This window comes from Triturus cristatus, chromosome 8, assembly GCF_964204655.1.
Source record: "Triturus cristatus chromosome 8, aTriCri1.1, whole genome shotgun sequence".
Classification (NCBI taxonomy): Eukaryota; Metazoa; Chordata; class Amphibia; order Caudata; family Salamandridae; genus Triturus; species Triturus cristatus.
Genome location: NC_140591.1, coordinates 459,302,781 through 459,326,342, shown reverse-complemented (window position 1 = coordinate 459,326,342; position 23,562 = coordinate 459,302,781). Strand labels below are relative to the sequence as shown.

The 23,562-nt window shown below is 44.4% G+C and overlaps 1 protein-coding gene across 6 annotated transcripts in view; it reads right to left on the bottom strand.

Annotated features, from left to right (window-relative positions):
* Nucleotides 1–23,562, bottom strand: part of FNDC3A (fibronectin type III domain containing 3A) — a 1,314,248-nt gene that overhangs the window by 399,267 nt on the left and 891,419 nt on the right. For all 6 annotated transcript variants that reach the window (XM_085621888.1, XM_085621893.1, XM_085621890.1 and 3 more), the window contains one exon: nucleotides 3,288–3,426. In XM_085621888.1, coding sequence (XP_085478014.1) covers nucleotides 3,288–3,426 — 139 coding nt within the window. The remainder of the gene's footprint in view (nucleotides 1–3,287; nucleotides 3,427–23,562) is intronic.

The following is a 23,562-nucleotide window of genomic DNA, read 5'->3' as shown; positions in this document are numbered from 1 at the left end:
CGAAGGGCTTTGAGAAGTGGGATTTAATAGGCATCAGCAGAGTGGGGGATCTCTGGACGAGGGGAGGATTTAAAACGTTCGAGATGCTGCAGACGGAATTTCAGTTGCAGGGCAGCGAGTACTTTCGGTACTTGCAGGTCCGGCATGCGCTGGGCTCCGTCTTTCCGGACGTTGCCTCCATCCCGGAGTGCTCCCCCCTAGAGGATAGAGTGCTGGACGGACACGTCCCTGACAGCACGATCTCACTGATCTATAAAAAACTGATCAACGATCGCTCAGACTTGCTGACTGCCCTTCGTGAGGCTTGGGTAGCCGATGGGCTGGAGCTGGACGACGAGGACTGGATCTCCGCGGTGGCCTCCCCGAAAGAGGTGGCCATACCGACTCGCCTTCGTTTCGTCCAGCTCAAGATACTCCACAGGGTCTATATGACGGGGCCAAAGCTCCTGCGTATGGGCTATGCTGAGGACGGTTTGTGTAAGCGTGGGTGTGGTGCGCTGGGGACCTTTCTGCATATCCTTTGGGAGTGCCCGCAAGTGGAGGGGTTCTGGCGAGGTGTGCATGAGGTGCTGCGAGTGGTCACGCATGTGGCGCTGTTGCCCGAAGCGAGGAGATGCCTGTTGAATGTGTGGGAGCCTACCGACTACTCGGTGCCGCAGACGTGGTGGGTGAGCCCCCCGACAGTCTCGGCCTGGAAGGAGCATATGGACTGGTGCATGTTTCGGGAAAAGGTGGTGTATGTGGCGAGAGGTAAGCCTGCGACATGGGTGAAAGTGTGGGGCCCCTGGAACGCCTACCGCGGGGGAATCTGTGCTCCACCCCTACTGCCTGATCCATCGCCGGCCCCGTCCCCTTAGCCAACTCATCCCCCCGGTACCTGGGCATTGGGTGTCCCCAATCCTAGTTCTGATCTCTCCCCCCCCTCTTGAGATTCCTATGGATGGCTAGATTCCCCCCTCTAGGGGAGCACGTGTTGCTATTTCGATTGAGGATTGCCTTGTGGGTTTGTTTGTGTTTGCTGTGCTTTAAATTTAAAATGGAACCGTATGATGGGGTCTGCATAATGTGGCACGCAACGATGTTATCTCCTGTAAATGCTCGGCAGCGGCTCCATGTGTTTTACAAATGTATACCGTATGCTCCTTTTATTGCTAGCGGCCGGCCGGAAGGTTGTAGGCCCATACTTGTACAATTTTTTGAGTCCTGTAATAAACGGTTTCAAAAAAAAAAAAAAAAAAAAAAAAAAAAAAAAACAGATCTGTCATTTAGCAATAGACCTACAACTTCGAAAATTCACATAATATATCTTACTATTTCACAATTAAGTTATGCAAATTTTATGCCTTCGGACGGATGAGTTGACTCAATTAGAATTAATTTTGTAAACTGCACACAGGTCTCTGTAGCCTGAACTAAGCCATAACTTAGTTGATGTCCCTGGATTCCATCCTGTGCCATTCGGATAAAGGTTCTCTAGTGAGTGTTCATCCCATTGAACCATTACACAAAGGGTGAAATACTGATTTCCTCACCACAAATGGTTTCAACCTTAAATCAAACGTCTTTATGTTACGCCAGTGCCTCTGAGAAATTAGCAGTGCCTGGCCAGTCATCACCTGTTATGTGTAAGGTGTACCTAACATATAGATGGCTCTGCCCCACTTCCCACTTAATACACTAGCCAATAGGTAAATCAGGTTTTTCCTGCCCACTGCTCACATGCAAGGCATACTGACGCTGGCGAAGCATGTCTAGCCACTAAAAGGATTACCTCTAACGAAACCAGAAGATTTATGAACAGGTAAAGTTAGTTAGTAGTACTGGGAAAAAGTCAGTCAAATGACAGATAGGTTATGGTACAAAATGGTGATATGAAAAGTTATGGAATAAAAGTGCGGGGGTACAAACTTCTTTAGGACGTTGCAGACTTCCAATATATTTCCATTTCTCCCATACCACTAGATGCCATCTTACTGCAGCACTCAAACTGTATGTTGCTGCTTAATGATATGTATCAATATTTAACACATCAGTGGTGCTCATTCTGTTGACTTTAGAAGATTGAAAAACAGATTTAAACTCTGTGAATGTAAACGGTAACACAATCTTTCAACTTGGCTCGCCTCACGTCTTGCAAGCGGATAGACCAATCAGGCGCTTTGAAAGTCTGGGCGATGCACAGCACTCAATGACACAGATATCCCAAGAAAGACACACCAATTTATAAACCTGACGGTATGCAAATTGCACATCCTAGTTTGTGAATGGGTTTTAGAACAGCGGGCCCTTCGGAGTCATCCTGGATAGCCGTCTAACCATAAAGGTTCATGTTAAGAATGTGATCACCATCCCCATCTGCTATCTTAAACCGACTCTCTTATGACTGGTACACTGAAAACAAATATCAATAATCTTCCAAACTTTGCAGCCAAAGCTTAATGCACACATATTATTCATTTCAATGAAGTGTCACTGGCTACCAGACGCAGGGACCATTACATGTAAAACCCAGACAGTTATGCAAAAGTCTCTCAATGGGTCAGCTCCAATATTTTTGAAAGAACAATTTCACCTGTGAGCCCTATCAGCTGCTCTTTAGACTTCCACTAAGAATCCATTGATCCCAGAAGTTAGAAGGAAAGTCTGGTGTGAAGCTTTACTCACACAGTATGCTAATTATCTTAATTTGATTCCTGTCAGTCTCCGGCCATTTGAACAACATCCTCTGTTCCATAGAGCTTTGAAAAAACATTTAACTTCCTCACAACTTTGGAATAGTGCTCAGTAGTGAATGGAGTATGCAGCTCAGTAGTGAATGGGGTATGCAGCACTATTCAAACAATTTAATTGAACTAAGAATTCAGGATATTGAATTCACGAAGGTGAAAAATAAACTTAGACAAACTGTAACTGCAATGTCTCATAGAATAAACAGACCAGTCTGCCTTAACATTATGTGAAATTCAAATTTGATAACGACAAAGTCTATTTGGCTAATCCTCATGGAGAAAGAATGCACACAGTAATTTAAAAAGGTTTTATTAAACCCCTTTGATAGTTTTTCTTGCTAATTTTATTTTAAAAAGGCAGGATATGACTTTAGATAAGCAATTCTTTCTCTTTTAAATATGTCTGTCTTGCAGTTTGATGGATAAGGTTCGGGAATATTAAAAATAATCTATGATGAGGAAATTCTATTCCTGATGATTAAAAGGGCTAACAATAAGCACATTTAACATACAGGCCATTTCAAACAGTAGAAAACAACAGTGATCTGAAAACCTTACCCCAAATAATTTTGAAATATTGTGCGTGTACTTTTCCTTTAACAGAAGGCTTTGAAGGAGGTCCAGGTTTGTCTGGGCAAGTATTAAATTCCACTGCTTCACTTGGATTACTTTTACCTTCTGAGTTATAAGCAATAACCTGTGAAGAGCAAAATGAAACAATACATTCTCATTGTATCAATGTTTCAATGTGCGAAAGTAAAACAGATGCTCAGAAGTCATGCTTGCCATAAGTACAGTTTTAAAAAAAATATAGAGTTTCCTTCAACCATGAGAAACGACAGCTTCTTATAATTTGGATCATTATTTTAGGATTCTAATTTGATAAACGGTTCAGCAGAAATATTGAGCATCAGTGTGATGGTTAGATCCCAATTTACGTAGGAAGGAAAACTTTACTTACCTGTAACCATGGGTGCAGCTTGTAGCCCTATGGATTCACATGCTCTGCACACTCCTGCCACCTAGTTTTGGGCGCAGCCTTTGCAAGTTTTCTTTCTTCAAAGTGTAGGTTTCAAGGTGACTCGTCACAGGGTGTTTGACAAATATACACAAAACTTCACAAAAATAGATTTGATTAAGCCTTAAATGTTTTGTTCAGTTTGATCAGTGTTGGGTCGGGCAGGGGAAATGAAACTTACACGCGTGCCCTAAAATGTGATTTTTAATTGCCATTAAGAGTTTGGTCAGAACCTGCATTATAAGCTACTTAATAAAATGGCATCAAAACTGGCAAGAAATCCATTTCTCTTGTTTACCCTCTTCCCTAGAAAAATACTATATTTAGCCACAAGGTCCACTAACAGCCCAAAATGAATTTTGCAAATAATTACTTTCTAAACTTATGATGAGGTGGCATTAATTTAGTTCTGCACTATAACCCTAACCCAAACTCAGCACATCTGGGCACAGTGAACAGGTGCATAGCAGGTATACAAGTGATGTATGCAGCCTTAGTTGAGCAAATATGCTGTCCCAGCCATGCATCTATGTACTGGCACATAGGACATTCCAACTCCTTACCCCAATGCTTGTTTATCATGGCCTCAAGCTGTGCATAGGAGGTTATGTGGACAGGTACAGGGCACCTCGGCATGCCACCTTTCATTTCAGGGAGCAATTGGTGGAAAGGGCAGGGGCAGCACTTCAAGTGTATTTGGTACTGCATCCATTACCCGCTTGGTGAATGACCACTTTTCCCCTAATACTGAGAGATCTATGTATATATGTATGCATGTATATATACATTTTTTTTTTTTACTCCACTGGGAAAAAACAAATGACAAAGGTTAAAGTTATGTGAGATTTAGGTGAAAATGTCATTGACAACGTAACGTTTTGAACTCTAAAAACTACACAAATTCACCAGTTTTGGTTAGAAGAGCTATCAATAACTTGTGTCCCCGCCATGCACTGCTTATGAACTCACATATTACATCACTCATGATGTTCTATGACATCTCTGATGATATCTCAAATGACATCACTGATCACAATCTAAGCTACTTTTTTACACATTACTCTATAAAGGAATACAGCTATTAGCTAAATAGTTCGCAATAATATAAAGTATAATTAATGCTCACACATACAACCCCTTTAGGTGAACCAGGCTTCTGTTATGTACAACACTGACCCTACACCATGCACTTCATGAGCAACCAAATCAATCACACATAGATGGGTAACCCCTACTGCACACAGTGTTCAGTCTACTCAAAGAAAACCACCTTCGTCCACACACTCAAGCCAAGTAACATAACTAATGCTCTACTATGGACAGCCTTTAGACTGTATCAAACGCTTCACAGTTAGCAAACCATACCATGAGATATCAAGTGAACATGATTAGAAAAGTGGGTACTGTAAAGTGTGTTTACCCTATGCAAAGACTTTACCATGTACCACATTGTTTACACACAGCCAAACTCTTATGAAGAATACACCACAGAATATTTAAAAGCATCCACTGTTAGTGTTCACTTTATGCAAAACCTCTCCAAAGTGTGACTCTCACTATAAACACCTAAGGCCTGAAGGTGCTAAAGGTCATACAACCATCAGTCTTACTCTACTGGTAATTTTATAGATAGTTTGTAATCAAAAGAGAATGAACCACGTATCTTGAAAAAGCCAGGGTCTCTAAGTGTTGTACAAAGGCCCTCATACACTCTAACCCATGGGCAGCGGTATATCTTGGTTCTCCGCTTGAGAAGGTTAGGTGATTGGTTTTATCATTGGGTCCTTTTCCGCCTGAGTTTCCCGTTCTCCAGGCAGTCAACCTTCCTCCACCATGAGGGAGACCATCTGGTTCTTTGACGGTCGTGATTTCGATAGTGTTAGCTGAAAAAAGTGATAAATTAAAAATACCTCCTATCCTGTATCAGGATAGGGTAAGATAGGGTAAGATTAACAGTGTGTGGTGCTCTGGTGGTTGTGTGAATGGTCAACAGCACCTATATAATGATGATTTCAGTGGTCGACATGTTTCATTCCATGGGTGTCTCTAAAGATCGGTGGACTTTCATCAGGACCTTAATCATAGTGATAACGTGATAGATTGCTTTGACACATTGGGTAAATTAATGTCACTTACCCATCTTTGTCATTATTTCAGGTAATCAATGGGTTTATAGGCTTAGGTTCTACCTTTATGGGAGTTTAATTAAACTCCATCAGGGGCTGTGGGAGCTCTCTAGAATGCTACTTGCATGCCCTTGTTGTAGCTTCTTACCGCGACCCAGAAGTTAGTTGGAAAAAACCATATCCTATAAACCCGGCGATTACATGAAATAATGATTCTATAGTATTTTTACTATGTTGTTGTTGAAGGAGAGTATATATGCTCTTGCAAAATGGTGCTCTTCAGGTGGCAAAGGCTGTTTAAAATACAATAAAACAGGAGTTGATTTTTTCCGTTTCAGAGTGCTGTTGCTTTCTCAAATGGGAAGGTTGTTTGTGGCAATTTTCAGGCGGTAGCACTTAAACATGCACAACTAGTGGTTAGGTGCAAGCAAACAAATCTGCAGCAAGTTGGATATATATATATATAAATATATATACTGAAAAAAACATAGGTTTTACAGACGTTATAATTAGAAATTAGCATTTAAAAAACCTTTGAAATTCACTGAAAAAACCATAGGTTTCAGGGGCGTTATAGTTAGCTGGACATTTCAAAAAGTGATGTCATTTGAGATGTCATCAGTGATGTCACTGACCATGCCATGAATGATGTAATATGTGACGTCATGAGCAGTGCATTGCGGGGGCGCGAGTTATAGTTAGCTGAACTAACCATAACGGTGGAATTTTTATGGTTTTGTACGATTGAAATGTACAGCTAACTATAACGAAATTCTGGATTCGAAAACACACAGTCCTATGTCGATTTCCATGTTAAGTGTATTGTTTACGTTTCCACCTACTGGATATATTGCACAGTGTGTTGTCTGTCTCCATACGTGTGAGCAAGGCGTAACAGCCGATACGTGTTGCGTTGGAGTAGAATAAACCTCATTTGGATATTCGGGAACGTGTCCTGAGAGTGCACTTACTTCGCTGCGGCGTGGAACTGTGTTGATATATTTTTCCCGGGTGCTCCCCTGGGGCGTGCACCACCTTCCATGGATCCGGATCCTGTTTAAAGGGGCGTTTTTGTTTGGAATATATATATATATATATATATATAGGTCTGAATTTATGGTTATGTTTCTAAAAAATTACTATTTGATTTGGTAATAACTTTAACTGTGGTTCTCCAGTCTTGATATCTTTTATAGATTCACATACTTGAACTCTTGGAGTGAGAGGAAATGGGAAAGATTCAAGCATGTGATGTATAAAATATACAATACTGGGGGATAAAACAAGTCACTTACCTGTACACTGTGGTTTTCCAGTATTCATATCTTTTATAGATTCACAAGCTTGAATCTTACTGGTTTTCTCTCATTCAAAAGTTCAAGCATGTGAATCTATAAAAGATACAATACGGGAGAATCAGCCAAGTTTCATCATCTCATATTTCCTACAGGTAGATCAAGATGGGGGTGGGTGGGACAGAGATGATCTTAAAGTACTGTTTCCCATTTGAAGTCCCATAAATATAATGCTACTGAAAAAACTGATGAAAGGAATTACATCATCCTTTTCACAAACACAGAAATCTATTCAGAATAGGCCCCTTCAGGTTGTCTTTGACAGGCTGATCTTTTATACATTTCAACTGTTAATTTGGCAATGATCCATGGACCTAAATCCAAGAGAGATATATTTATGTATGTATAACTCGAGCTCCCGCCATGTACATTTTTCTCTTCAATAATTTTATTGCAAATGTTGCAGATGTCATCACTAATGTAATATGTGGGGCAATTAGCAGTGCGTGGCGAAGTCAAGAGTTATAGATACCTTGGAGCACAAGTTATAGATTCTTGAGATAACTGTAACTGCTCAATTTTGATGGTTTTATGTGTGTAAAATCCTTACCTAACTATAGAATCCCTGTAACCTGTTTTGTTTTTTTAGAGATTTTTTAAGGTTTTTAAAAATGTTGGTTCCCAACTATAACGTCCCTGTAACCTTTTTTTTTCTTCAATGAATTTCAATTTTTTTTTTTTTTAACATAAAGTAATATTTAATTACCATACGTTGTGCGCAGCCAACCCCCCAATTGCAGCCAACCGCGAGCCCCTGGGTGTGTAAGTGGCTGTGTGGGTCTGTGAATGAGTGTGTCACTCGCCACTAGCTGTACGAGTGAGTACATGTGTGTGAGTGTCTGAGTGGGTAAGTGCCTGTGTGTATCTGTGATTGGATGTATGAGTGGTTCTCTGACTAGGTATGTGAGTGGCTGTATGGGTGTCTGAGTGAGTATGTAAGTGATTTTGTGAGTCTGAGTGGGTGTGAGTGACTGTATGTGTGTGAGTGGGTGTGTGAAGGGTTGTTTGGGTGAATGAGTGGGTGTGTGAGTGCCTGTGTGGGTCTGCGAGTGGGTGTGTGACTGGTCCTCTAGGTTTCTGAGTGGATGTATCAGTGACTGTTTGGGTGTGTGAGTGGCCGTACATGTGTGAGACTGGGTGTGTGTGTGGATATATGAGTATGCAAATGGGTGTGAGTGGTTTTCTGGGTCTCTAGCTGGGTGTGCGAGTCTCTGTGTGGGTCTGTGAGTGGGTTTGTTAGTGGTTTTCTGGGTCTCTGAGTGGATGTATCAGTGAATGTATGGGTGTGGAAGAGGGTGTGGGAGTGGATCTCTGGATGCGTGACTATGTATGTGAGTGTCTGTATGGGTAGTTTTCTGGGTCTCTGAGTAGGTGTGTGAGTTGCTCTATGGGTGTGTCAGTGGCTGTATGGGTATGTGAATGGTTGTAAGTAGGGGTGAATGTGTGGTGGGAAAGTGTATGAGGGGGTGTGTAAGTAGCTGAGTAGGTCTCTAAGTGGTAGGTGAGTGGCTGTATCGGTGTGTCTGTGGTTTTGCTGTATGAGTGTTTGAGTGGGTGAGTAGGTGGCTACATGGGTCTGTGAGTTGGTGTTTAAGTGGCTGTATGGGTGTGTCATGGCTGTGTTTTATTAACTGCCATCTGGATCTGTGGATACGCCCTGGATTCACAAGCGGGGGTCGCGCTAATCGACGCAGTGGATTCCTGAATCCTTGCACCCCCCAAAAAGATTTGGGGTGCAATTCTTACCAATGAGAAGTCTCTCACAGACCCCTCAATCTGTCCCTTGTGGTCAGGATACCTCTAATCTGACTCCTTATATCCTATTTCTACTTTATTCGCCCACTACCCCCCGGAACCGTGTCCCGATTTACAAAATGGCAGCTGCAACTTTTCTCTCAGGTTGCAGGCAGCTATTCACTGCAATGCTGCCGGTGCGTGGAACCGTGCATCTCTAAATATACATAAATCTTCTTCCTTTAATAACTTCAAAACTACTGAACAGATTTACACCAGATTACAAAAAGCACTCTTTCTGGACCAAGATCTAGCTTTCTGCCAAATTTGAAGAAAGCGTGCTTTTTGCGATTTGGTAGAAGTCCATTCAATAATTTTTTAGGAGTTAATGTTTACATTTATGCAAATATAGAGATGCAGAGAATCGGCGAAACCAATTGATTAAAAGATTACATCTGATTGGCTGCCAACATCAGCAGCAAAAAAGTTGTGGCAGCCTTTTAGGACTCGGGACTTAGTCCTCTGTCCTGTAAAAAGATTTTTTTAAATGTAAAAATGTAGGTGAACAGGGTAGGAATACCCTGATCCACTTTGCATGGTGGGTGGGTCCCACAGGGGCCAAAAACTATTTTTTGGGATAAAGCTACAGCAGATCCACAGAGGATCCACAGCAAACTGAAAAAAAAAAAAAAGAAGAACAGGACTGGCAATTTGAAACTCCCCCGGGCCTCAGGGTGGGGGCTCCCCGCATCTTCAAATAAAAGAGAGGGGGCATGCAGATCCCTTCACAAACCAATCACTGGTCCCGCGTACCCCAACCGTCCTGGGACTCAGTAAATGCATTTTTTTTTAAACAACTGGGGTGTGCAGCCCTACTCCTAGGCCATCTAATGGTTCCAATGACCCCATCCCCTGGGACTTGATGGCAACAGTGTCTCAGAGACCCCATCTCCGAGGACACTGAGTAGTTCCCTGACCAGAAGAGCGTGGACAGGAAGCATAAATCTTAGACTCTGCCCATATTCTCCAGGGCAGAGAACATAGGCTTGCTCCAGCCTGGCAGGGGCAGAAAGGAGAAGATGGCGCACCAGCAGGAACACCTCCGACAGGGCAGCCTTCAAGACCTCCCTCAACCTCTACTATCGCCTGCTAAGGGCAACTAAGAAGACAGCCCTTGCTGCACTCATCAAAACCAGCGCCAACAACACCAAGGAACTTTTCAACATTGCTAAGGAATTCTAAGGAATGCCAGTGAAAACAACATCACACCCTTACAGGAGCTGGGCAACAACCTCACCCACTTCTTCCACAACTAGATCACAACCGTTTACAGAAACTTTGAACCCCAACCCACACCTACAGACTTCCTCGACAGATAAGCCACCACCGTAACCAACACGAAACCACACACTGACCACCTGGAACATCCTCTCCACCCAGGACACCACAAGGAAATCCATCCACATGAGAGCTCCCATAGACCCATGCCCACATCACATCTTCAACCTCAGAAACCAAAGGATCAGTCAGGAACTCACAACCTTACTTAACACCTCTATCCCCACCACAACATTTCCCGATGTCTGGACACAGGCCAAAGTCAGACAACTACTAAAAAAAAAACCTCTGCCTACTACAGCAAACTCAAAAACTACTGGCCAATCTCCCTGCTCTCATTCCCAGCGAAGGTACTGGAAAAGATCATCAACAATCATTTCATTACACACCTGGAGCAGAACCAGCTACTCGACGCCTTCCAATCCGGCTTATGCAGCAATCACAGCACTGGAACCACCCTGATCGCAGCAACCGACATCCGAACTCCCCTCAACCGAGGAGAAACAGCAGCTTTGATCCTCCTCGACCTCTCTGCAGCCTTTGACACTGTATCCCACCATACACTGATGAAGACTCCAACACATCGGCATCCAAGAGGATGCGCTCAGATGGATCACCTCTTTCCTTACCGGGAGAACCCAGAAGATCTACCTCCCACCTTTCACCTCTGAACCCGAGGTGATTACTGGTGGTGTCCCAAGGGCTCATCCCTCAGCCACACACTCTTCAATACATGTATGACTCCACTGGCCAACTTCGCCAGCTCCCACGGTCTCAACATAATTTCCTTTGCAGACGACACCCAACACATCCTCTCACTCACGAGAACCCCATTCTTTGTGAGATGTTGCATGACACTGCCCCAGTACCGCGACACAGGGGCGCAGTCCCAAGTCAAATGCCTAAAGTCAGCACCTTCTTCACCACACCTCACACACCGCGAGTCCCCCCGTAGCCCATAGCTATGTAGCTTATCAGGAGTGTAGTACATTTGATGTAAACATTTGAAATGTATAATCCTGAGATTACAATTTGCAGTGAGGCGCCCCGTTAGTGCGCAGCAAACTGCCCAATCCTCCCATGACAATGGCGTCTCTAGTTGCATAGCCCATTTTTCATACGCCTTAGATGTATCCAACTGGTTTTCCACCTATGACATATTATACAGCTTCGTTATCAAACCCTTTCTGTCCCTGCTAGTTAATAGCGCCTGCAGTGCCTTTAAAACCTGCGGCTCCTCTGGGTATTCAGGATATTCAGCCCTTACTGCTGCTCGTAGCCTCACGAATATAAACCCTAGCATGGCAGTATAAGCTGTTTTAGCAGTGAGAGCTTCAAGGGTAAGAAATGTTCCACCGGGATAGAGATCCCCTAGTGTGGTTATCCCAGCCGACCTCAAAATATCCAGAGCCCTCTGTTCCTGAGTAACTAAAATACCAGGGTGTGCATTGATTAGCAGGGCCGGTGCATATAAATGATCCCTGCCCCCTCTGATCCGCAGTTCATTCCATGCTCGAGTGGTGCAGGTTACTGTGTTAATGTGGGCTTTGGAATTCAAAGGCAGAGAATGATGTAGAACTGCTGTAAGCGGGATCGGGTAGGCATCGTCCGCCTCCACCGCTAAATGCAGCAAGAAACTTTGCAGGAATTGCCAGTAATGAGCAAACTGAGCCTGTGCGGACAAATAATATAGTCTCATATCCGTGCTTCAAAACCACCCCTTTCATACTGTTGTACCAGATCATTCCAACTGTAGCGCGGCTGCTTGCCTGCCCATGTCAAAGTCAATAAGCATGACTGTAATTCTTTGAAAAATGATTTGGTCAACACAATGGGTATATTCACAAATAGATACAGACATTTAGGCAGGATAATCACTTTTATCCCCGCAATACGATCCGCCAGAGATAACGGTATGCTTATCCATCCTGCTACCCGCTCAGTCAGCGTCGCTAATGCATGGCTAGAGTTCATTTGCACCACCACCTCTGAGTCCCTGTGGATTCATACACCAAGATATTTAACGGGATCCTGAGCTCACTGCAAGGGGAAATCCAACTCATGCGCCATAGTACCCTGTGTGAGGGGCAGTATAACAGACTTTTCCCAATTTATATTCAATCCGGAGAACCCACCAAACTTGTCATATTTCCTAAGTAAGGGTTCAAGATGCACCTCTGGCTCACGTACATACAGCAGCATATCATCTGCATACAAGGATATGGCCAATAGCCGCTACCGAAACACTAGTGCTGCATAGTTGTGCTGCTGTCTGACCTTACAGGCCAGCGGTTCCAGCACGAGAGAGAATAACATTGGTGACAGCAGGCATCCCTGTCTAGTTCCCCTTTCAAATCCGATCGGTTCAGACACCCAACCATTAACCTTAACCCTTGCCGTTGGTTCGGAATAAAGCAATATGATCCATTTTACAAACGCAGGCGGGAGCCCCATTCTGCCCAACACCATGAACATATATCCACAATTAATAGAGTCGAAGGCTTTAGCGGCATCCAAGAACACCGCCACCGCCCTCATCTCAGGGTCCAGATAGTGCAACACAGCAAACAATGTTCGGAGATTATGTGTTGTGGATCATTCCTGTACAAAACCAGACTGATCTGGCAGCACCAAAGCGGGCACCAGGGGCTGGAGTTTCGTTATGAATATTTTAGCTAAAATTTTCACATCAATGTTCTTTAAGGACAGCGGACGATACGATTCCCACTTTTTTGGGTCCTTATCAGGCTTTAATAACATAACAATCAAAGCCTCACGTAAGGTTGGAGGCAATACACCACTATCATATAGTTCCGCATACACGTCTACCAGTATCGGGGCCAATTGATCCATGTAGGTTTTATAAAACTCACTAGGCAGGCCATCAGTACCCGCTGCTTTTCCCGTAGGCAATTTCTGTATAGCCTCCTTCACATTATCTACAGTTAGCAACTGAAGTAAGTACTCCCTCTGACCTGAAGACAGCAAGCCCAACGCAATATCCTACAGGTAGCTAACAATCTCATCAGTTGCAGCCTCTGGACGTTGCATGTATAGGTCAGTATAAAAATCAGTGAAAACTGATCCAATCTCCGGTGTGGTATATCTTGGTGTTGTGTTCTGGTCCAAGATCTCAATTATGTGGCCCTGCTCTTTATGTCCGGCTAGCTAAACAGCTAGGGTACGTCCCGCTCTACCACCTTCACCATAGGCTCTAGCTTTCCATCTCCGGGATCTAAAAAGCAGCTCTTAATCCGCTAGCTGACCATATTCTGTGATGAGTTCCCTAATTTTCGCGAAGTGCTCCTGGCGCCGGCCGAATTTCATATTGCCTCTCGAGATGCAGCAGTTTCTCTTCAATATCCTGCATTCTGTGACGGAGTAATCTCAGAACCCCGGCCTGTAACTTCATGCATTCTCCCCTTATTGTAACTTGAAAAGCCTCCCACAATATTCCTGAGTCCCTGACCGAACCCGCATTTTCTTTAAAGAAATTATTAATGGCAGCACCTATTGTAGTGCGAAAGACTTGATCCGTCAATACCTCAGGTTGAAGGCGCCTCTGAAAAGGAGGCCTAATATATGTTGGCACGGCCAGCTCCAACACCACCGGCGCATGGTCGGATAATGTTTTCGCTAGATGCGTCACTCTCTCCACTCAAGAGCCTACCACACTAGAGATCAGCCAATAGTCCAATCTGGACCAAGATTTATTGTCAGCTGACGTAAAGGTACCCTCTTTCGTGGGTGGGTTTCTCACCCTCCATGCATCCAGTAATCCTTTCAAATTCATAATCTCTCTGACAACGTTTGCAGCTTGTTTGCCATGCCAATCAGTAGCAGCAGATCTATCCATCTTGGGGTCCAGATTTATATTCAAATACTCCCCCCCTCCGCAGATGATCTGAGAATGACCGTGTGCCCTCAAACACCTCCACACATCACTATAATACGCAGGGTAATATACATTTGGCCCATAACTGTTCACCCAAAAAAACAGCGACCCGCCCAGAGTGCCTTGCACTAGTGCAAGCCTACCCTGCTCATCGATCTCAGTGTGAAGGACACTGAACGGGGTACCTTTTTTAACTAATATCATAACTCCCCTGGAATATGCAGAGTATGATGAGGGCACAACTGTGTCAGCCCACCTTTTACCAATGTTTAGCTCTGAGTGTTTGATCAAATGGGTTTGCTTGCCATCCACCTCCACTCTCAGACGCCGTCTGTACGGGAGCAGTGAAGTCTGGGTAAAACTCAATTGCACTGCCCTCAGACGATTTTCTGTGTCTCCCTCGCCAGGCGTAGTATCGGGTCCCTGTGACGATAGTTGAGGAGCCGGGCAATCACTGGCCTCCGGGACTGGGCGCGCCACCAGCGACCTATGCGCCCGCTCCACCAGCGTCACAGTAGATCAGCTCTCTGGCCCGAACACCTCCTTAATCATCTTTTCAATGTAGACTTCCATCCAGCCTGTATTAGTGGATTCAGGCAGTCCAAGAATGCGAAGATTGTTGCGGCGGGATCTTGCCTCAAGGTCCTCATATTTTGCCTGAATCACAGTAAGCACCTTCTCCATATTTAGGCTTTTGGATACAACTGACTGAAGAGTGTCTTCCGCAGTGAAAACCCGCTGTTCCACTTCCCCTAGGCGTTCCCCCTGCTTATCCAACCTAGTGGTAAAGTGATCCATTTGCATATTCAATGCATCGATCTTGCCGTCTATCGATTGCAAACTGTTCTGCATTGCCATTAAGGTTGCCTCCAGAGTGGTGGGGCTTTGCTCTGCGAGCTCCTGCTCAGAGTCTGCTAAGGAATGCTGCTGGGACCTCGACGCCTTCCGTGCCTCAAAAGTGAGGCGCGACTGCTGCTTGTCCAGAGCAAAGGGATGTCTCTCACCGCTGCGCCCTATGAAACCACAGATTATAGCTGAACGAAGGAGCTAAATGCGAATCTAGGCCAGCAGCGGCCTCAGCTTGCAGCTACTCTCCTAGGTAGGTTATCGCAACCCACAGTTGCAGTTGTCACAGACCCCACATCCAACAAAAAAAAGACCAGGCTATGTGATTCCACGCTGTGTGTATACCACACCTCCCAGATAGGCTGTCTCTCACCGCCGCTGAGTATATCACAGGTTTACATCTACACCAGATGTCACCAGGTGAACATGCCATGCATTTTTAAGAAATCAGCCTCTTGCTTTTTTATGCAGTGGAGTGCAGCCAGGCAGCCTCTTCCAGGTACCTGACTTTTATAGGACTTCTTGCCCAGGTACCACTGTCATCCCTTAATGCAGATCACCGTACAGCTCGAAATTGCACGATCCAGTAATTAGCGTGACCACCACCAACAATCTCTGGTAGCCCCAATTTGAGCACACCATTCCGGCGGTCACAGTCGTCTCGTCACGCCACTCTTCACAGCTCCTTGCTCCGCTCGCACTGAGTGTGCACCGCTCTATTCACAGTCAGAGCCGCCGAGCCCTCTCAGCCCTTACCGCTACTCAGGCACCTCAATTTCCAGCCGGTGGGCCGCTCGCTCACCGCTGCAGTTTCCCAGCAGTTTCCGCCTCAGAACTCGGTTCTGGCGGCCGCCATCTTATCGCTTCTTCGCGTGTATTGGCTCGCAGCCCAAAGGCTTATCACCAGCTATCTCGGGGAAGCTCCGGAGTGCAGGATTCCACTAACAGCCGATAAAGCACAAGCCCCGAGAGCGATATGGCACACTGCTCAAGTCCGCTCCAGTCCGTGCGCCGGCAGCACCGTCTTTACCGGGCTTCGTTGGCGGCCGCCATCTTGTGTCAGTACCGCGGCCCTCTATCTCTCGCTACAGGCGCCAATGCCGGTCCTCCTGCCGCCCACTGAGAGTATTGGCAAACTCGTAGCATTCTGACCGTTTTCCGATGTCCAAAACTGCAATTAGTGTGGGCAGATGTGCAGCGCTTGTCAGGATTTTGGGCGGAAAATGATTCTCGGGCGGAAGAGCTACTCTAGAATGCAGCCATCTTGCCGCTGGCACACAAGCGCCTCCCCCCGGTAGAAGGACTTTTTGGTAAACAGGGTGGAAAAGGTTTATTTTTAAAAGAAGTATTTTTTATAAGAAGAAATGAATTATTGATCTACGGTCAGATGTTGTGATACGACCTTCCTCTCAAAAGGGATGAGGACCGTTGAGGCGGCGAGCATCAAGGAGCTTTAAGGACGACCCCTCAAGCCTTAGGGTGCATGGAGTGACAATGGACGCAGCTCTTGGCATCGTGGTCGTGCTCAAAACACCAAAGGCAGACGAGGTTTGGATCTGTCACCGACATTTGCCGGTGATAGGCGCCATAGGGCATGAAACCAGACTTCCTTGTACAACTGATACACCAGGAGACAATGTGACAAAAGAGTCGAAAAAAGGTGTGTCAAAAAGTGACTGAAGGAAGCTCTTCTCCGGATCTGCGATGACTGGCGCAAAAAGTAAAGAATTGACAAAGCCAATCGGCTTGTGTTGTATATTGATGTATTTACCCCTTGACCAAACAAATAGGTCTAGCTTTTATATATTGTCAGTGAATCATATAAAAAATTAAAACACATAACTAGAAATTCACTGAAAAAGCTGTGGCTAAAGTGAAACTGACCCGTTAGTGTTGCCGCAAGTATAACTCGTACCCTAAAGTATCTTTAACTTGCACTTTTGCCTTGCACTGCTTGTACTCTCACATATTACATCACTCATGACAGCTTCAATGACTGCATTAATAACATACTTAATCACATCATTGATAACGACGATGTGCATAGCAGGGGCTCTCTGCGTTTAAACAAGCAATAACCAGCACTGGTTGACTCAGTGTTTGAATCTCTTTCTGGATTTAGGTACAAGAGTGTCTGTGACAGTTGGAATGGAAGCATTATAATTTTAATGTTCCACTAAAGAAGAAGAAGACTCCTACAAATATGCGTTTGAATTTGTGAATGCATTGATTTATGAGGGAGGTCTTAAGAGATAAGTATTTGTGCTGCTCACCGAACTGAATTATGGCTTCAATTGATTTCGAGTGGATTTTTGGGATGGACATTCGAAGAAGCTTAAGTGATCTGATTGGTCAGTTTTTAATTGGGTATACAGGAATGTGATCAAGATTGATAGGTGCACTAGGTTTTTTTGCACGTATGAAGGTTGACTAGGCTTCTATGAGGTATCCGTTTCGTTTTTCAAATAAATAATGAATTTGCCCAGCAGAAGGTGATGATAATAGGACAGTTAAGCAGCGAAAGTAAAGACAATCAGCTCTTCGATGAAAGCTCTGTTATAGCTCAGAGGTGCTATATTAATGTAGTGTTCGTTAAGCATTTGTTGGATATGAAATTTGATTTGCAATCAATTACAGGTCTAAAACCTCATTCATAAAAGGGTTTTTGTGTTCGCAAACCCTCTAAATTAAATACATCAGAGGGTTTGAGAACGTTAAAACCTTTTTAAAAAAAATATATTAAACCCATTTAATGATTCAGAAAAGATTTTCTGAACAGTTAAATGGGTTTAGGAAACATTAAGGAATCCTTTCTTGAAAGTGACTTTTTAGGATGTTTATTCCAAACACAGATTCCTTAAGTATGTATCCATGTTTTGTGATTGAAATCCAGTTGCAAAGCATTAATATTTTACCACCAACCCAAAAGAGGTCCATCCCCTTTGTAAATGATGGAAAACATTTTTTAAGAGTAGGCTGTAGTCACATTTTTATTTTATTTCTTTAAATGCATCCTGTTTTCCTTCGAGGAAAACGGGCTCCATTTTAAAGTGATTGCTTTATTTAAAAGCTACACAGACATGGTGAGTGATCTCCTGACCCCAGCAAGCCACCATGCTGTGATTGTAGCCAATCGTCATGGGTATCAATTTACAACCTACCTCATCCATATTGATGGGGTAGTTTGAATTGTGACCCACTACGATTCTCTATTTTGTGAAGTGACCTATTAATATAAAGGGTAGACGCACAAAATAAGCATGTATTCAGAGAAATTCAGTGTGTAAATTGCGGCCCCTTTTACCAAATACATTCTTTGCACAAGTGGCCCAACATGTGCAGAAGTGGAGTGCAGTGCATCTGATGCGCTCTCTGGGCCCGATTCACAGAACTAACGTAAGACAAAATCCTAAACTTACTATCATTTTGTTATTCACAGAAGGCACTTACTCATTTTGGTATTCACAGAAGGCACTTACTCATTTCGGTATTCACAGAAGTTAGGAGTCCTAACTTTAGGACTCCTAAATGCCTTCTGTGAATACCGAAAGTCTTAAAGTTAGGCTTTTTCTCAGTTTAGGAGTATTAAAGTTAGGACTCCTAACTTTAGGACTCTTAAACTGAGAAATATCCTAAGTTTAAGACTTTCGGTATTCACAGAAGGCATTTAGGAGTCCTAAAGTTAGGAGTCCTAACTTTACTACTCCTAAACTGAGGAAAATCCTAACTTTAAGACTTTCGGTATTCACAGAAGGCATTTAGGAGTCCTAAAGTTAGGAGTCCTAACTTTACTACTCCTAAACTGAGGAAAATCCTAACTTTAAGACTTTCGGTATTCACAGAAGGCATTTAGGAGTCCTAAAGTTAGGACTCCTAACTTCTGTGAATACCGAAATGAGTAAGTGCCTTCTGTGAATACCAAAATGAGTAAGTGCCTTCTGTGAATACCAAAATGGTAATAAGTTTAGGATTTTGTCTTAAGTTAGTTCTGTGAATAGGGCCCTCTGTGATTTATGGTAACGTCGCCTGTTAGTTTCTCGATCCTTCCAAATTTTTTATAATTGAATCATCATGTCCAAGAGTAGGGGAGTTCTGTGCGGAAGAAACGTCGTCTATGTTGGAATGAGGGCGTCAGCCTTTGTATTAAGTAGATACATCTCCAATGGATTGCTAGCGATCGCAGACCACCAGTTTAATAGAATGCACTGTTTAGTTGCAAGCCTGCATTTGTGCTACACTTCTTGATGAGAGGGGTGACTTAAGACAGTCTCCTCTGGGATTACTAGCTGTGGTGCTATCTTTGTACTTCGTTGATTTTCTTTGGGTGAACCTGGTTTATGAATGGGTTTCAGTGACTGCCGTGTTACTGTGAGCGATGCTCTTCTTACAAGAGACAGTTTTATGTAGGGAGAAGGAGGCACTGTCACACTACGAAATATTGGATGACCTAGAAGACGTAGGACTGATGGATCTGTAATCACGAGAGAGACCTGGTCAGCAGTTTCATCCTGTCTGCTCTGTGCCAGAAAAAAACAGTGTTGCTGCTTTAAGGAAATGCACTGGTTGAAGATGGTTGCACAGAGCTCTTCCGTTAGCCCTAGAAAACCCGACCAAAGACAACCCCAGTGCAACACTCTATTTTATCAATTTGCATACGAATCCCCTTTATTGGACGTATATATTAGGCTGTCAGCAAGACATGAAACTCTTTCATAGACACCTACAAATGTGTACAGCCACAATATTGGATGGCAGCTGGAAATCTTCTATAGAAAAGCATGCTCTGCATGTCGCTGCCATCTAGTGGCTCAATTTGAAATAGCTCTAAAATTCTTTAAAAAGCTGAAGTGACTGCTGCAAACAGACCACGACTGCGTACAACTAAAACTCAGAATATCCCTTTCACCTAATCATTTGTAATCTGCTTTTTAAGCCATGTAGTTAAATTTAGTTCATTCTTGTTAATTCGAGCTTTCACTCTGCTATGCGAACGAGTACGTGGCATTAAATCTTAGGCTTCTTTTTTTTACTGAGAAGCAAGAAGTGGAAAGGACCCACCTCTACTAAATGGACTGTGGCAAGAGCTTCACTGTGTGTTGAATGGGCAAAAATCTACTAATTATTCTCTTACAAGGATGTGGAGGGGGGATTCCAATCACTGTCACTGCGCAGACAACCCTTCTCAACCCACCATGGCTTTATTTTTTCTTCAGACTACTCCATAGCCTGGCTCCTTAACTATGATGGAAATGTAGATGGCTCATCTACAGAAACTCTACTGTCCGACGATAAATGGTTTTAAATTACCGATTCTAAACCGACAATTATGGAGATCATCTATCATCTCCCTGCTGGCGACACCACCTCCTTTATTTGACACTGTATGGAATACATCACCTCGGATCACAGCTATCGTGTCCAATAATAATCATCATTTCCAAAGGACAACATTCACTCAGGCAATCCTCACGAGTCTCCGAGCCCTCCCTCCGTGCTCCCTTTCTTGATGATTATGACCTGATTCGGTAATCTCGCAAACATCAAAGGGGCCATACTCGATATCATCTCAAACAAGCATGGGTAAAGCCAATAGGTTTCACCTATGCAAAATCTATTGGCTTTGTCAATGGTTTTTTTACACGTTGCACAGCAGTTGAGCTTCAGTACAACATGGCTGAAATTATAATAAGAATGAAAAAAGCAGTATGATGAAGCCAGCATAACAGGCGCGGAAATACGACAGGCAATTAAGGCATTACCACGTAATAAGACTCCGGAGACTGATGGTCTTCCGGCCGAATGTTACGTAATGTACGCTGACTTGCTGACTCCTCACTTACATGTCTTTACTACGAATTTTTGGAAGGAAGCGGGCTCACCAATACTACATTGCAGGCGTTAGTGGTTTCGCTTTTGAAGCCCGGGAGGGATGCCCTGCTTATTTCGAGCCATAGACCATTATCACTCCTCAACACGGACTATAAAATCCTGAGTAAGTTATTGGCCACTCCCCTTAATCAGTTTATACCTGCGCTGATGCACCCTGATCAATGTGGTTTTGTCCCTGGTAGGAGCACAGCACTCAACATCCAACGGCTACACCAGGTTATGTTAGATACACACGGTACGGGAACTACCGAAGGCTGCATATCCCTCGATCTGAGGCAGGCGTTTGACTCCCTACGCTGGGATTATATGTTCTATGCCTTCGAATGCTTTGGCATACCTAAAGAATACATAGCATGGGTCAGTGGCGTAGCTAAGGGGGAGCGGTCGGGGCGGTCCGCCCCAGGCGGCACTATTTTGAAGGCGGCGGCTGCGCGGCACTGGCCCGTGGCGTCGGCCTTTATATAATTTATTTGGGGACATTGACTGACACTACTGTCAGTCAGTGTCCCCAAATAACTGATAAAGGCCGCCGAAACGGGCCAGTGCTGCGCGGCCGCCGTTTGAAGTGCAGGCGCTGCGCACCTGCTTGCCTAAAGCAACAAATGCTACATGCAGCGCACGCACCACCACCTAGCTTAGTGGTGATGCGGTGCACGACGTACCTCCGCGTTTGTGGTTGTCTGTAGATCCCGGGTCCGTGACGTCCGTCCCAGGGACGGCCCTGGGCATCATTTTTGGCCCGCCCTCGCGCCTGAGAACGTAGCGTAGCAGTGACGCGCGCTGGCCGTGAGGAACTTTCACTTCTGCGCGCGGGATGATAACTTCATTTCCTTCAACTGCTGAAGTCTAGTTACTCCAGTAAGAAATGTGTGGTAGTTTTGGGGTGAATGAGCACTTGGCATTCAGAGGAGCAAGTTCTCTTTTGTGAATAATGGCTGGTTAGATACAAAGACTGAGTTGTGCGTGTGCCCAGGATGCAGGCGGTTTTGTATCACAGTTTATAGGTGAAGGCTGTTTGGTGTCATGAAAAGGAACGGTTCGGTTTCCAGAGCAGCGGGGCTTTCAAGTTGGAGTTTTTGTTTTTCCAGAAACAGTGTCCTTTTGTAGTCCATAATGGGACGAGATTTGGTGCCTGCGTCTGTTTGATACCGGATTGGAGGTTATTTTCTTCCAGGAGTGTATTGCTAGAGTTGTTTGTGGGAAGAGTCTGCGACCTTTCACACCCCGGAGTTGGAGCTGCTACACCTCTCAAAAAAGGCAAAGGAGGTTGTGCTCTTCCAGGACAGACTTCCAGAAGTGTGCTATTGTGACAACCAGCCCCAAGATCGCCAACCCAACCCTGGTGAGTGTCATGTTACCTATTGCTTCAATATTATGGAACTTGCTTGTAGCCATTGTGGCTTTTGGAGCAAAAGCTTCCGACTATAGTCTGTCCATCTTAATGCTACATGACTCTATGGTCTTGCCGTGCATGGTGTCACGTCCATCTTGGCCTGTGGTGCCAGATGTCTGAACCAATGCCAGGACAAAGATATGAAGTATCAGTCACCTTGTTATCAGCCAGCAACTGCTGTAAAGTGATATTTGGCTGCAGGTGCGTCAGGTTTAACTTAGGCAATACCCTCTGCGTCAGCAGGCATCAAGCCAATGGCTAGCTCACAACCTGAAAATCTGCCATCGGGGACGGACTGGAATGATAGGAATTCTGCAGGTTTCCCTCTTTATCATGAGGCTCCTAAGAGTTAACTGAGCTGATGTGGTCTGGGTCCACAAAGGCATTCTATAGGCGGCTGCCTCCTCCTTTCTCCTTGTGTGATGAGTTAGTAGTTAATGGGCAAAAACAGGCAGGTTCCTCACCCCGGTGTTAAGATCCATCTTTGAAATTAGAATTGCCTCCATTGGGAAAGAAGGAGGGCAAATCCACCCTTCTACCAAAGCTGTCCCGACTAAAAAAAGGGGAAACAGGTTAAAATGACTGACCAGCCATCCCATCAGCCAAGAAGCCTGACCCAATGGTGGACACTTTGGCAGCAAAGGGAGGCGTGGGACGGCTTCACATGCTCATGCCATATTGCTGCCTGGAAGAAGGGCGGAGGCCAGCTCTGACATACCAGTCTTCTGCACAATTATCGTCCTATCAACTTCATAGCCAAGGCTGAGACTCTTCTCTTCAACGCTAAATGCCTATCTTAACTGGATCAGGGTGGAGGCAGATTTGAGGTGGTGACACCGGTGCCACTGCACTGGGCGCTGACTTAAGGGAGTGCCGTGTTTTCAAATACGTTGTGGATGTCAAAGCACCTGCTGCAGTTTCTTTGCCTCCAGTGATTTCCAGACAACAATAAAAATGTCAAGATAACTGGTGATTAATGTGCCTGCTGGAGGGAGGTTGGAGCTTTGTCTACAGGCAGTTTTGACTCATAAGGTAGCTCAGAGGGTTAATATGCCTGCTACAAACAATATGCACTATGCAGATCACAGAAGTGCATAGAATGTAAGTAGTTCAGTAGGTTACTGATTTTGTCACAGAGATCCTTTTGTTACTTGCAGATTATAAAATAAAGTCTTAATATAGAAAAATTACCTATTATCCATCATCAAAAGCACCTTGCCAGACTGCAAGGCATAGATT